Source organism: Megalobrama amblycephala, linkage group LG13 (genome assembly GCF_018812025.1).
Source record: "Megalobrama amblycephala isolate DHTTF-2021 linkage group LG13, ASM1881202v1, whole genome shotgun sequence".
Lineage (NCBI taxonomy): Eukaryota > Metazoa > Chordata > Actinopteri > Cypriniformes > Xenocyprididae > Megalobrama > Megalobrama amblycephala.
Genome location: NC_063056.1, coordinates 20,288,253 through 20,301,761, shown reverse-complemented (window position 1 = coordinate 20,301,761; position 13,509 = coordinate 20,288,253). Strand labels below are relative to the sequence as shown.

The 13,509-nt window shown below is 39.1% G+C and overlaps 1 protein-coding gene across 3 annotated transcripts; it reads right to left on the bottom strand.

Annotated features, from left to right (window-relative positions):
• Positions 1-479: 479 nt before the first annotated feature.
• On the bottom strand, positions 480-13,478 carry znf687a (zinc finger protein 687a). Of its 3 annotated transcripts, XM_048153430.1 has the most exons (13): positions 12,755-13,478; positions 12,531-12,644; positions 9,887-11,921; positions 8,571-8,640; positions 8,360-8,444; positions 7,892-8,076; positions 7,613-7,804; positions 7,076-7,238; positions 6,770-6,994; positions 4,275-4,387; positions 3,896-3,992; positions 2,097-2,559; positions 480-908 (listed from the first exon to the last, which is right to left on the bottom strand). In XM_048153430.1, exons 3-13 carry the CDS (start codon positions 11,904-11,906, stop codon positions 886-888), a joined length of 3,636 nt encoding a protein of 1,211 aa, XP_048009387.1. In that variant the 5' UTR covers positions 11,907-11,921; positions 12,531-12,644; positions 12,755-13,478; the 3' UTR covers positions 480-885. The 3 variants fall into 3 exon arrangements, with proteins under 3 accessions (XP_048009387.1, XP_048009385.1, XP_048009386.1); XM_048153428.1 differs by having other exon boundaries at positions 480-2,559; XM_048153429.1 differs by having other exon boundaries at positions 480-2,559; positions 12,531-12,639.
• Positions 13,479-13,509: the final 31 nt, after the last annotated feature.

The following is a 13,509-nucleotide window of genomic DNA, read 5'->3' as shown; positions in this document are numbered from 1 at the left end:
AGACATTGTTCTAATAAACTATTTCAAATAACAGTTCTTTTGAACTTTCTATTCATGAAAGAATTCTGAAAAAGTCAATTTATTCACAAAAATATTAAGCAGCACTACTGTTTTTAACACTGATGTTTTTTGAGCAGCAAATCAGCATATTAGAATTATTTCTGAAGGATCATGTGACACTGAAGAATGGTGTAATGATGCTGAAAATTAAACTTTGCATCACATGAATAAATTACATTTGAAACATTACCAAAATTTCCAGTTACAGTAGGTAAGCAAGATTTAGTGAAGATTAATGAAAAAGTAAGTGAGATTTCAATAAATCCTTTTGAATATTTTAGATAACCCACAGATTTATCTCTCTGGAATCTGGACTAAAATGTATATCTTAAAAAAAAAAAAAATACAATAAGTAGTTTCCACTTGAAGTGATTTATAGTTTTATAAGTTGAGAATATACAGTATAACAGGGCATCAAATAATGATTTAGCCATTACAATTTTTTATTTATCTGAACAAAATCAATATGAAACAGCCAAAAACAAAAGAGAATGCAAGAGGTTACATTACAACAGGCTCTATTAATCATATTTAAAAAGAAAACCAGAAGACATGATGTGTAAGGCATCAATAAAACATAACTCCAGCACAAACATAAAAAATAAAAATAACTTTTTCAACTCCATCACACACACACACACACACACACACACACACACACACACACACACACACACACACACACACACACACACAATACAAATAAATTCCTCCCAGTGAGGAAATGATCATCTGAGGCCTTTAAGTGTAATCTTGTCTTAAAGAATCTTAAGACTAAATGAAGAAGGCACTTATTTCATTCTTATTTTAAAGATCAGCAACTATTCAGCAAGTTTCCTGATTTGAATCTATGGAAAACACAAATAGAAGAAATACAGACATTAAACAAAAATAATTATTCAAGCACAAAGGAGTCACCTGATTTGGGATCATTTGGCTGTGCTAAACTGTTAGTAATTACAGTATTTTATTAATAGTAAGCTGCATTTTGCATTAGAGAAAACGGACTGCATCTTTTTTGTTTGCAAAATAGAATCAGTAGGCACAGAAATATAGCAGGACCGGTAAACAAGTGCATGACCCTCAGATTACGTTAAGAACTCAAAGACATGGCGCTCAGTGTCTTGCCCTTCTCCTAACCCCTCAGATTAATTAAGAGCTTGTTGCGATCACTTTATAGGTTGATCAAACCTAAGTGACTCCTACACTACAGCATTACTTGATCGACATCAGGCTCTCCTCGACTTTGCAAAACTGGTCTAGTAGAGTTACTACATGTTATTACAAACATGATTTGCCCCGGCGCAGTGTATTTCTCATGTGAATGTGGTGTTAAAAGCCTGCGACAAACCTAAATGTTAATCTGCAGACTCTCAGTTACATTCACTTTCTGCTTAATCCCACAGAAATACTGCTCACATTTCACCCCGATCAAAATCGAAGAAAAAAATATAAAAGAAATTATATGTTGCATAAAGAAATTTAAATCTACTTTAATTAAATATACATTTTCATAACAATTAAGCACATTTTCTTGCCAAAACCGTATATCTGGACATTTTACTTTTGAGATTTTGTCTAATTAGATTAGATGTTATTTGTTACTGTGAGGCTGTAATTTTTTATTTAAATCAGCATAAATAAAGGGCTATATATATATTATATTATATTATACTTTATTACAGTAATTAGAATATGTGTGCTTAATTAAAAAAAAAAAGTCACAAAATAAATTAAATATAATGAAAAAAAAAAAAATCTTAAAATTAAAAACAGTCCTAAAATTAGGCTTCATTTTCTTCAAGTAAAATATAATTTCTTATTTTTTGTTTTTGATTTTGGGGTGGCATATGTTCCTGGACATGTACCTGCCAGGTTTCATCAGTTTCACTCTCGTGTTAATTCTTTCCTGTCTCTCTACGCTGGTTTGTCTGTTTTGTATGCGGTGATGAAGGCCATGCCATGAGTTCTGAAGTGTGTATTAAGATCAGCAGGTTTGCTAAAGTAACGTCCACACACCTTACAGGTGTGCTTACCTTCCCCATCCTCTACCTGTGTCCCCCCTACACTCGATGGTGACCCCGGGGACCATGCCGTAACTGCAGAGTCAGAGGTCACATGTCCAGAAGTTAAACCAGTGACAGGAGATGCCTCAGCGTGATCGGAGGGAGAATCACGCACACGATGGCTGATGAAAAGATGCCTGCTGAGAGAGGAGGTGGATGCGAAACATGCCCCACACTGCTGACACTGAAAGGTGCTGCCCCCGTCACGGTGACAGACAATATGCTGGAGAAATTCCTCCCTGTCCTCTGTGGTAAAACCACATGGCATGCAGCGAAATCCCGTGGCTTCCTGCTCCTCAGCTGCAGCTCTTTTGCTATGTCTGGTCAGGCTGCTCTCAGCCAATTGGCTTTCTGCTTCAACTGAGGCCCCGCCCAAAGTAGCACCATCATGCTCAGATGAGCTGTCAGCTGCATCTGTGATTTGAGGAACTGCCTAAGAGTTAGAGAAAAAGACTGTTCAGTTGATTATAAGCTCGCGCTTCAGTTATGTCATTTACAGCTGTAATGATCAAAAAGCAAGATGGATTCTGATTGGCTGTCGATGTTATCGTTCAAATTAATGATATTGATTTCTGTACAGTTATCAATACAGTTTGGTGTGGACTTACCTATTCTTTCAAACTTAAAACGAGTGTTAAAATTCCCGCTACCAGCATTTCCCGCTTTGAGTGCTGAGCAGATTCGCAAACACCTGTGATTGGCCATTGTGTTCACACACTCAACATATACAGTCAAACCAAAATTTATTCAGACACCTTGAACATTTCATTCATTAATAGTTTATTCACTTTAGTTTAAAAAAAATGGTAATAAAAGATGACAAGTTCTCAGAGTTAAACTGTGTAAAAAAAAAAACAAAAAAAATCTTATGTCAGATAACACTTAAGCAAAACATGGTCAGGTCAAAGTGTCTGAATAATTTTTGGTTCCAAATTTTTATCAATTTTACTGGTAGTCCACTGTATGAAGAAATTTTGGGTATGTCACGGTTTACTTTAATTTGCTAGCCTCACTTACATAAATGAACTATATTGTCCTGCACCCACTAGTAAAAATATATCAAAAATGTCTGAATGATTTTTGGTTTGACTGTATGTCTGTGATTGGCTACAATGATCGACGCTTCAAAAACATAAACGCTCTTCACCCAGTGCTTACACAGATTCACACTGGAGCATTTGAAAGCAGGTGTCTATCAGCGCATGCCTAATATATCTGCTGAGAGATTCAAATGCACCCTTGTGTATTTGTGTAAGCGCTCGGTGAAGAGCATCATTGATGTCTATTTACAACATGTTTTTGAAGTGTTGATCATTGTAGCCAATCACAGACATATCTGATGAACGCATGAACACAATGGCCAATCAGAGGTGTTTAAGAATTTGCTCAACAGCACTCAAAATGCTAGGGGGAAATGCTGGTATTGTCACATTTGTAATATTTCAGTACCAACTTGGCAACAAAGTCAGTACATTTGACAACCCTAGTCCAGAGACTCCAGAGTCCAGATGAATTTGTGAAAAGTTTAACTTTATGCAAATGAATGCAAACACGATGAGGTGACTAACAAATATCTTATTTGTGATCATATTTTCAAAGGCTACAGTCAGTTGTACAATTCACCAATAAAATTACAGCATCTAGCAGTAGGAACCCCTAATAATAGACAAATGTTAAGACTATATTGACCCTCAGGAAACAAAATCACCATCAGGTGGTCAAGGCTTTGGACATATTATGTCCACCTGACAGTGTATTTGAGCTCTTACCTTTTTGGCTGCTCGTCTGTCTCCTCCATGTTGAGCCTCAATATGTTTCTCAAGAATCAGCTTACTGCTGAAACTCCTCTTCCCACCTGTACAAAGTCTTTCGCAACAAGATACTACAGTAAATAACTTCTAAAGGATCTCAAAGAAATGAGTGTTTAACTTCCTGTTTATGTATGCCTAGTTATAAGGATAAAACAGTGATAACTAAGAGCAAAACTGCTGAATTTGGACAATTAAGCCACACTTAAAAATTGTGTTAGTTTTAAGAAAAGGTCTAACATGATTTGTTTGCAAATGGCACCTGATATTTGATATTTTGTTTTACATGTAATTCATTGACAAATACTTCCTTAGGCTACTTTACATGTCTTATACTCACTGGCAATAAAAAGCTCTTTTGATGCCTTTGTGTTTCACACGAATGTGGCGTCTTAAACTTGAGGATGAAGAGAAGGAGCCTTCACAAAGAGTGCATGGAAACTTCTTCAGTTCCTTCAAACAAAAATGTCAACAGCACAAAAAGTCAATGTGTTTTTATATACCATTAATGCAGTCATTATAGAGTGACTATAGTGTGAATGAGACATTGTCGTTACATTAGGTTTGCTAGTTCAGGACAAATCAGAAAACACTTAAATTTAACAAAGAAAAAAAAAAAAACTTACTTAAATGTTACCCTAATAAATTATGTGATGCATTATGTATTCATCAAATAAAAAATACATATATATTGTTTTCTATACTTAAAGGTGCCCTAGAACTTTTTTTTAAAATATGTAATATAAGTCTAAGGTGTCCCCTGAATGTGTCTGTGACGTTTCAGCTCAAAATACCCCATAGATTTTTTTTAATTAATTTTTTTAACTGCCTATTTTGGGGCATAATTAGAAATGAGCCGATTCAGGGTGTGTGGCCCTTTAAATCCCGTGCTCCACGCCCCAAGAGCTCACGCTTGCCTTAAACAACATAAAAAAAGTTCAAACAGCTAATATAACCCTCAAAATGGATCTTTACAAAGTGTTCGTCATGCAGCATGTCTAATCGCGTAAGTACAGTGTTTATTTTGATGTTTACATTTATTCTGAATGAGTTTGGGGCTATGCTCCGTGGCTAACGGCTAATGCTACACTGTTGGAGAGATTTATAAAGAATGAAGTTGTGTTTATGCATTATACAGACTGCAAGTGTTTAAAAATGAAAATAACGACAGTCTTGTCTCCGTGAATACAGTAAGAAACGATGGTAACTTTAACCACATTTAACAGTACATTAGCAACATGCTAACGAAACATTTAGAAAAAAGATTTACAAATATCACTAAAAATATCATGTTATCATGAATCATGTCAGTTATTATTGCTCCATCTGCCATTTTTTGCTATTGTCCTTGCTTGCTTACCTAGCTGTGCACATCCAGACGTTCTGCCCTTGTCTAATGCCTTTCATCCAGACGTTAATACTGGCTGCCCTTGTGTAATGCCTCGATCATGGGCTGGCATATGCAAATATTGGGGCGTACACCCCGACTGTTACGTAACAGTCGGTGTTATGTTGAGATTCGCCTGTTCTTCAGAGGTCATTTAAACAAATGAGATTTATATAAGAAGGAGGAAACAATGGAGTTTGAGACTCACTGTATGTCATTTCCATGTACTGAACTCTTGTTATTCAACTATGCTGAGGTAAATTCAATTTTTGAATCTAGGGCACCTTTAATATCGTTACTTAATATTTTTGTGTAAACAGTGATTTTTTTTTTTAGGATTCTTTGATGAATAGAAAGATAAAAAGAACAGCATCTACTTGAAGTAGATTTTTTTGTAACATTAGAAATGTTTTACTGTCACTTGCACAATACGAATACTGAATAAAAGTATTAAAAGGTGCAATATGTAATATTTTCTGTCCGCTAGAGGTCGCTAGAGGCCTATTCAAAACAAAGGCGTAGCCGGTGGAAAAGAATAGGGATTGGACTCGGGAAGAAATCATGTTCATGGTTGCGATTATTAACGTTGCTGTAGTACGAAGCAGAGCAGGAGCGAGAGTTGTGGCAGCTGAATAAGGCCGCTGGAGTAATTGCGCAACACACGCAGCAGGCAGCTGAACTTTTATTATGACACAGTCGCCGGCGCCGCTTCTGCTTTTCCTGTCATGAGTATGAGGCTATGGTATGAGGTAACACAGCTCTGTTTATTATATTAGATACATTTGAGTGTGTTGAATATGTTATAACGTTACTCTGTGCATTTGCTCGGTGGCTGCTGTGAGACACACTGCAGTAAGATGGATCAATTTTAGAATATCATTTAAAATTCTGGATGGCTTGTGTTGATAAATGGCATAAAAAGTAATTTTAAAACGTACTGTATGATGGAGAAAATTCAGTATTACTGTTACTAAAAATAAAGCTGCATATGATTATGCTATGTTAGCTACTTCACAAAAAAGTGTTTTTCTCTGAGGCATGGTAACGCATGGTACTAGCAAAATAAAAAAAAATTATTGTATAAAAATATATCAAAACAGTTGTTCCCTTGTCTATTAAAACATGTAATATACTAAAGCGTCTTTGGTGTTTCCATGGTTTCTACGAAATAAAACCGAGGGTAACGTGTGACTCCTCACACGTCCCAGATCCTTGGTTAAAATTCCAATTTTCTCACGGTTTACAAGTAGTTGGAAACATTTGGGATATTGTAAGTACTCAAGTGAACAAAATATATAACTGGCCTAGTGGGTTTTGGATATTTTACTGCAAAATTCTTACATATTGCACCTTTAATTTCTTTCCAAAAAATTGTAAAGATCCAACTTGAAATCTGAACTTCCGTCTATAAATCCTTATTGTTGCATCCTGCTCGATGATGTCCTGACCTTGCCATGCTGCTCGGACATATGGGTGATGTAGCTCTCTTTCTCTTTGTAGCGCGTCTGGCACTGTGAGCAGCTCCAGCTCTGGATATGTGGGGCAGCAGAGTTCCCATCCTCTCTTGCCACTCTTCCTCTGTCTTCATCCCGCCCCCACTCCTCCCCATCTGAGCTATCCATCTTTACCAAGTTGTTCTGTGCCGAAGTGTCATAAATGTCCCTGTGAGAGTCCTAGAGAGACATTATGGTCAAACATTTATAATGTTTATCAATGAATGGAGCTCATTTTTGTCTCAGCTGAACAAAACCAACCTTAACATGCTCAAGGAGGGAACCTCTCTGCGTGAAGAGCTTGTTACAGTCAGGGCATTTAAACACGTGCATCTTCTGCTTAGCTAAGTGAGTGTCGAAATGGACATTGAGCAATGCCTTCTGGGTAAAAACGGTCCGACACAACACGCATTTATAGATCTCCCTGTCACAAAAAAAAAAAAAAAAAATTATTAGCACCTCAAAAAAAAGTTATGCAAACATTTAAAGTCAACATGAAATCAAAACTTTTTTTTTACAGAATGTTGCAGTTATTAAGGATGCATGTCTCAGTGAGACAACTGACTGCACACTTTTATAATCTGCAAATATTTAATCTAATATTCCATCCTCAATTAGATCCTTTTCGTTTTTGTGCAAGTTTTAGAGACATATAAAAGATATTATCCATTTAAATAACTTCAATTCAATTTGAAGTGTACTTAATAACTACTTTAAATGTCAAGTAGCTTGTGGCACGGCTGCAGTTTCAAAGTAGTTTCTCCAACACTAGCACACACACAAACTGTTTACGCTTACTTAGACTGTCTTGCCGTCTCAGGGAGTTCAGGATGCTGGGAGGTGCAGTGGGCTTCAGCACCAGAGGGTGATTTGAAAGCCATGGGGCAGGAGGGGCATTTATGGAAGACCTCACAGTGAGACGCCTGCATGTGATTTTTCACAGCGTTCAGACTATTCACTCCTCCAAACACCAAATGACAACAGGCACATCTGCAGAAAAGAGGAAATAGCTCCTTCACAAAAGTAATGGATAAAACAAGGGATTTACTAGTATATAGCACTACTATATGTGGATACCTATATCCAAGGCGACGTGAGTAATGCAGGCAGGTTTGATTCAGGTGAGTGTTGAGGTCTTGAAGCTGACAGATGACACCACATTCAGGGCAAACCAGTGGAGGAAGCTGCTGATGTAACCGGCGGTGAGCTGCAGCACTGCATGAGTTCCACAGTGGCATTTGAGGAGAACACTGCATACAACACTAGAGAGAAATCAAAATGTAATCATTTCGGAAATAATATTAATTATATTATTAATTGTTATTCATATTAAAATTTTTTACTATTTAATCAGTGCTGTTATTTATTAAACAATATTAAATTATACTTTAAAAAAAATAAAAAAAATAATGTTTTTCTGAAGTATATAAGGTATATTATTAAAAGTAAAAAAAAATGTTTAAGTGTTAACATGGACTTGACTGGACCAGCAGAAAAAATTGCTTATTGTCGAGTCCTAATACACACACACACACACTCACTCACCATGTCAGTGACACCAGGATCAACCTCTTGAAAGTGTGCTGCTATTTCTGCCTTCCCTTTGAATGGACTCCAACACTCTGGACAGCTGACAACATTGAACGAATCAGACAGTTTCTACCACAGTCTCTATTCATTTCATTAGAACGACAACCTTTTCTTTTATTTCTCATTCATTCAAGCATAAAAACGAAATAAACATGATCACAGTTACCTGTTATCAGAAGATTGTGTCAGTTGGCCACCACTTTCTTTAAGGGCAGGCAGAGCAGGAGAGAGTATACCTGTAATATACAGAGAGTACTGTAAGCACATACTACACACACATTAGCTAAATCATTCTGAAATAGACAGGGGTTAATGAATTGTGTTATTATAGATTATTGTGGCCAATTATCTACAGCACTGTTAACCTAATGTCATTTACAGTTCATCTCCCTAACGGATAAGCCAGCAATGCACTGAATCCAGAGACTGTTCTTTGAAAAGGGGTGCGGAGAGAGCAAGCCCCAGCTGAATTATTCCACTTAAACGTTTAAGTCCTTTGCAGTGCACAGATTCCCTGTGGACTGAGATAGCGATTGGTCAATGGACAGTGATGACGCTGCTCCCTGATCCCTGTGTGCACACTGGCTACTGAAACTTATAACATGACTATGAGTTTTATGTCTATTTTTACTACTAGAATGTTTTGTTCAGACACAAAGATAATGGTAAGCTCAAATTAAGAAGCAAATTACATCATTCAGGATTTCAAAAAATATTTAATTTTCTTATTCCATCGGAAAATAGGTTTGGTGATGAGTGATGACAAAGTCATTTTTCAGGATGATAATGAATCTTGCCACAGAGAAAAAAAAAAGTGTTAAAGCTTTTCTTCAGGAAATGCATATCAACTCAATGACATGGCCAGCAAATGGTCCAGATCTCAAACCAATTTAAAATGCATGGTGAAAATAAAAAAATAAATTAACCAAAAAAAAAAAAACTGGTCTATGACAAGCCTCCATCCTGCAAAGCTGATGTGTCAACAGCTATTTGAGAAAGTTGGAACCACCTTGATAGGGAATATTTTTTTTATTATTAGTGAAGTCCATGACTTAAAGAATTCAGGCTGTAATAAAAGCCAGAGAAGGAGCAACAAAGTACTAATAACTGTGTGTGTTTTCGTTTTGCTTTGTTTTTAATGATTCTATAATTTTTTTCCTCAACATTGAGTGATTTCATACTTTTTTCCTCTACTTGATCTAGAAAAATGGCATTATTAAAAAAAATTTAAGTGAATTTGTTTGAGGTATGTTTCATGAAGCCAGAATGTTAAGCTATTGAACAAAACATTTTTGTATCATATCTGTGATTGATTTTTTGTTTGCTATGAAGTAAAAAAATATCTGGGTGGACATCCTCTAAGTGAGGTGATTCTATAATTTTTGCCATTGATTGCATTTCTAAATTTGAGGAAAAGTCACATAAGTATTTTTCTTTTCCGAGTGTATCTACTGTAAAAAATATACTGATAGAGACACAAACCTATAGGCACGGTATCCTGCTGGCCAATCATCTGCTCCACACTGACAGGACTCATGACGAGGTGTGAACACTGCATAACCAGCCCCTTCTCCTTGTGTTCTCGTGCGTGGAGCAGCAGGCTGCACTTATTGAAGAAGGCCAGGCGTTTGGAGCAGTGGTTACAGGTCACCTCGATCCTCATAGAGCGGCGATCGTAGTGCCTCGCTAGGCTGCGCTCCAGGGCAAACGCATCCCCGCACTCAAGGCAACGATATCCCGTTGAGGGCAATCGAAGACCCCATTCAGGGGGAGGCATGGTGGAGAGGTCCGGCTGATAACTTGGCAGTGGATTCTTACTGTTGAGGATTTTGTTGAAGGCCTCCACGAGGCTAGACTGGCTGCGTGAGATCACAGCTCCTGTGCTGTTCACAATGGAGGCTGGTTTGGCTGTCCCAGGGTTCCCATTCATCGTTTTCTGCCCCAGAGAGGAGATGGATGGCAGGGTTGATGTTCTGGTGATGTTGACTGCAGTGGCAGAGAGAGTGGTGGCTATTTGATTCTGTGCCCTGCTGGCAGCAAATAACATGGCTGTGCTGGCATCCTGAAGAGTGGACACGGGCAACATCGTCACCTGAGGTGGTCCTTGAGAAGCAGCGCCAGATTTCTGAACCCTGTGGACTGACTTACGGGCCCCTGCTTGAACTTTGGAGCCGCCTGGACCCTTGGAGGCCCCTCCTTTGGGAGCCACTTTAGATACAGTACGTGTGATGTTTCCGGCAGACGTTTTGACAGTCTTGATTCTCACTTTGAGAGGCTTGGCGGAGGTCTTGCTGGAGTTTGTGACATCTTCAGAGGCTGAATCTACCAAACTAGGCTCTGCAGATTTCCCTTCGGTCTCCTCAGCTCCATCATAATCTTTTTTTTTGTGAAGACCGCTCTTCTCCTGCACACTTACACTCATGTCAATAACTTGATCTTGAGGGGCTTCTTCTCTTCTCTCCTTCTGTTCTGGCTCATTGGCTCCGAGTTGATTTGAGGGTAGAGATGTATGAGGTTGAGGGATTTCTGGCTCAGGGCTCTCAGGAGAATCTCTCTCCTCTATTATGTGCTCGATGTCTTTTTCTTTAGCCGGCAAATCATTTTTGGAGGTCATGGATGTTGGGTTGACGCTGCTTTGTAGAAGTTTTGGGGGCTCCTCAATTTGAGTGTTACTCACTGGTAAGGAAGGGGACGAGGGAGAGGGCAGCTGAAACACACTTGAAGGGGATCGTTGTAATCGTGGTACCTTGGGAGCAGAGCACAGCTGGGAATCTGGGCTCTCCTGTATGACGAGTGCAGGGCTACCGAGGTCTGGTTCAGAGTCTTCATCTTCAGATAAATGACGACGGACTCCTGCCCTCAAATTGCCATTTAATGGTTGTGCTTCCTCACAATCAACTCTGGGGGGAAAGTTTGAACTAATTAAATGTTTAGATAAGATGGGGGGATCAGTCAGGGGTAAGGACTGAGGTGGGGAGAAAGTGCTAGCAGGATGTTTAGAAGAAATGCCATCCTGGTTGTCATCATTAGATACTCTAGAGGAAGAGAGAGACCAAAGTGGCCCATTGGGCTGCATCTGGGTCAGATTTGGTGTTGTAGAGGGTTGTGTAGCCCCATCTGAGACAATTTTGAGTCCATTATAGATGAATGGATCTGGAGGCATTAGGTCATCTTCTCTGGGACCTGGAGACTCATGTGATGTATTAGCACCAGGAAAGTCTCCAGTTACATCCTCTTCAGTTTTGTCATCAGAATGTACACTGTTTTTTACAATCACACTGACCACAGGAGGGTCGCTGTGAGGAGCTAAAGGAACAGACTCAGGGCTTTCTGGGGGCCTTAGGCATGGACTTCCACTTCTCTCCTTTCCAACAACACCACTGCGGTCATTATGATTACCATCGGTGTCAGACTGAATTGCTTCTTTGGCATCAATGTCTGGAATGTCAAACGCTGCCAGCAGGTCATCGAAATCTGGTGTCTTCATGTCCCCCATTCCCATGTAGATGGCTAATACCTGCATTACATGACATCCCATTAGCATAGATTTGAACAGTTGATCATAATGTAAAAATTGTTTGCGCTCAAATGCATCAACACGTGGAAAAATATAAATGGCACATAATTCTCTCTCTCTATATAGGCCCCTATATATATATCTCAGGGATTAGTTACAGGAAGTAGGCTATCAAATGTATAACGTTAGTTCCTATTACACACGTTCTTCTGAACAAGACATTCTACATTAATGCAGTAGCTTTGCTCAGTTGCTATTCAATTTATGAATGTTAGAACCACCAGGTAGTGCTCTCGTGTAATCTACAAATATGAACTGTACAGTAATCTTTTCATATACTAACTAGACCAAAAGTATATTAGGTGCCTTTTGCACGACGGTTCTGACACCTATTTTCACAGAGAATGTAGTTCAATTGCAAAAAAAAAAAGAAAGTCGCCATAATGAAAGTGTTGCTAAAGTGTTTAGCACAACAGCTACAGTCGCAGTCTGCAACGTCTAACGTTGAAAAATACAACAATGATCATGGTTATTCATATATATATTTATTATATAATTATAGCGATGAATGTGTTGCTTCATGAGTTGAAGCGTAAAACTTTTGTTTACCTGGCCAAATATTCTCGGAGTGACCCAGGACGGCGCACAGCATTTGCGTCACCTCTGAAGAAAAACAAGTCTTTCCAGCGTACATATGCAAACGTCGATACTGTTAGAGCTGAACTGCAGAAAAGAGAGCAGTTGATTTCCTATGCGTTATTTGATAGTGTTCAGCTGCTTCACCAGCGGTCGTTGTCGTCAAACTATGACGCAGTATTTTTAACGTAGCCTACCTGTTGCGTGTGACAGTAGCGAAATGGAGTTTATGCCCATGATAACCACACACGGTCCACTCGCTGAGTTCACCAACCCGTTCACTCCGGAAGAGGAAGTCAAAGCTGATTTACAGATGTATGCAGGAAATGTATTGCATTAAAGTGTGTGTTTATGACGGAGCCAAGTCAAAGTTGTTCAGTAATGTACAGTAGGTTGCTGCTGTGGTTTATCGATGTCCGAGAACGAGGAGTTGCGTCACGATGTTTTCAATCCGCGTTGTATTTCGGGAAGGCGTTGCCATATTTGCAGGATACGCTATCCGTTGCCATGGTTACTTCGACAGTTAGAGCTAGGCCCTGTCCCAAATTGCACACTTCATGCACTGTCGGTCTTGTGGACTTACAATGTCTTCCGCGTGCGCGTGTCCGTTGATGAAACCGTAAAGTGTCCAGTTTGCTATTTTAGTTTTCAGAAGGGTGCTCGCGAGCGCCCCCTTTGCGCTCGATGTGCACTTTTGCTGAGCCCGCACTAGACTTCTTCCCGACAGTCAAAGCGGCGTCACGTCACAAAAGTGCGGACTAGTAGAAAGACTGCGAGTGTTTAGGGTGCCATTTGGGACGGAGCCCGAGAGAAAGAGCAACAGAGAGAGAGAGAGAGAGCAGCTTGATATTTATTTGCAGTTTTGCGATACGGCGCAGTTTCTTGGGAAGAAATGGAGAAGGAGGAAACGACAGGAAAGGGGCTCTATCAGGAGACACAAGCAGCAACCTTC

Coding starts and splice junctions, on each gene's coding strand:
- znf687a (XM_048153428.1), bottom strand. CDS start 11,906: ATGGGAATGGGGGACATGAAGACACCAGATTTCGATGACCTGCTGGCA. Junction 7,805..7,891: donor TCACGTCGCCTTGGATATAG/GTATCCACATAT, acceptor TCTTTTCTGCAG/ATGTGCCTGTTGTCATTTGG. Junction 3,993..4,274: donor AAAAGAGCTTTTTATTGCCA/GTGAGTATAAGA, acceptor TTGTTGCGAAAG/ACTTTGTACAGGTGGGAAGA.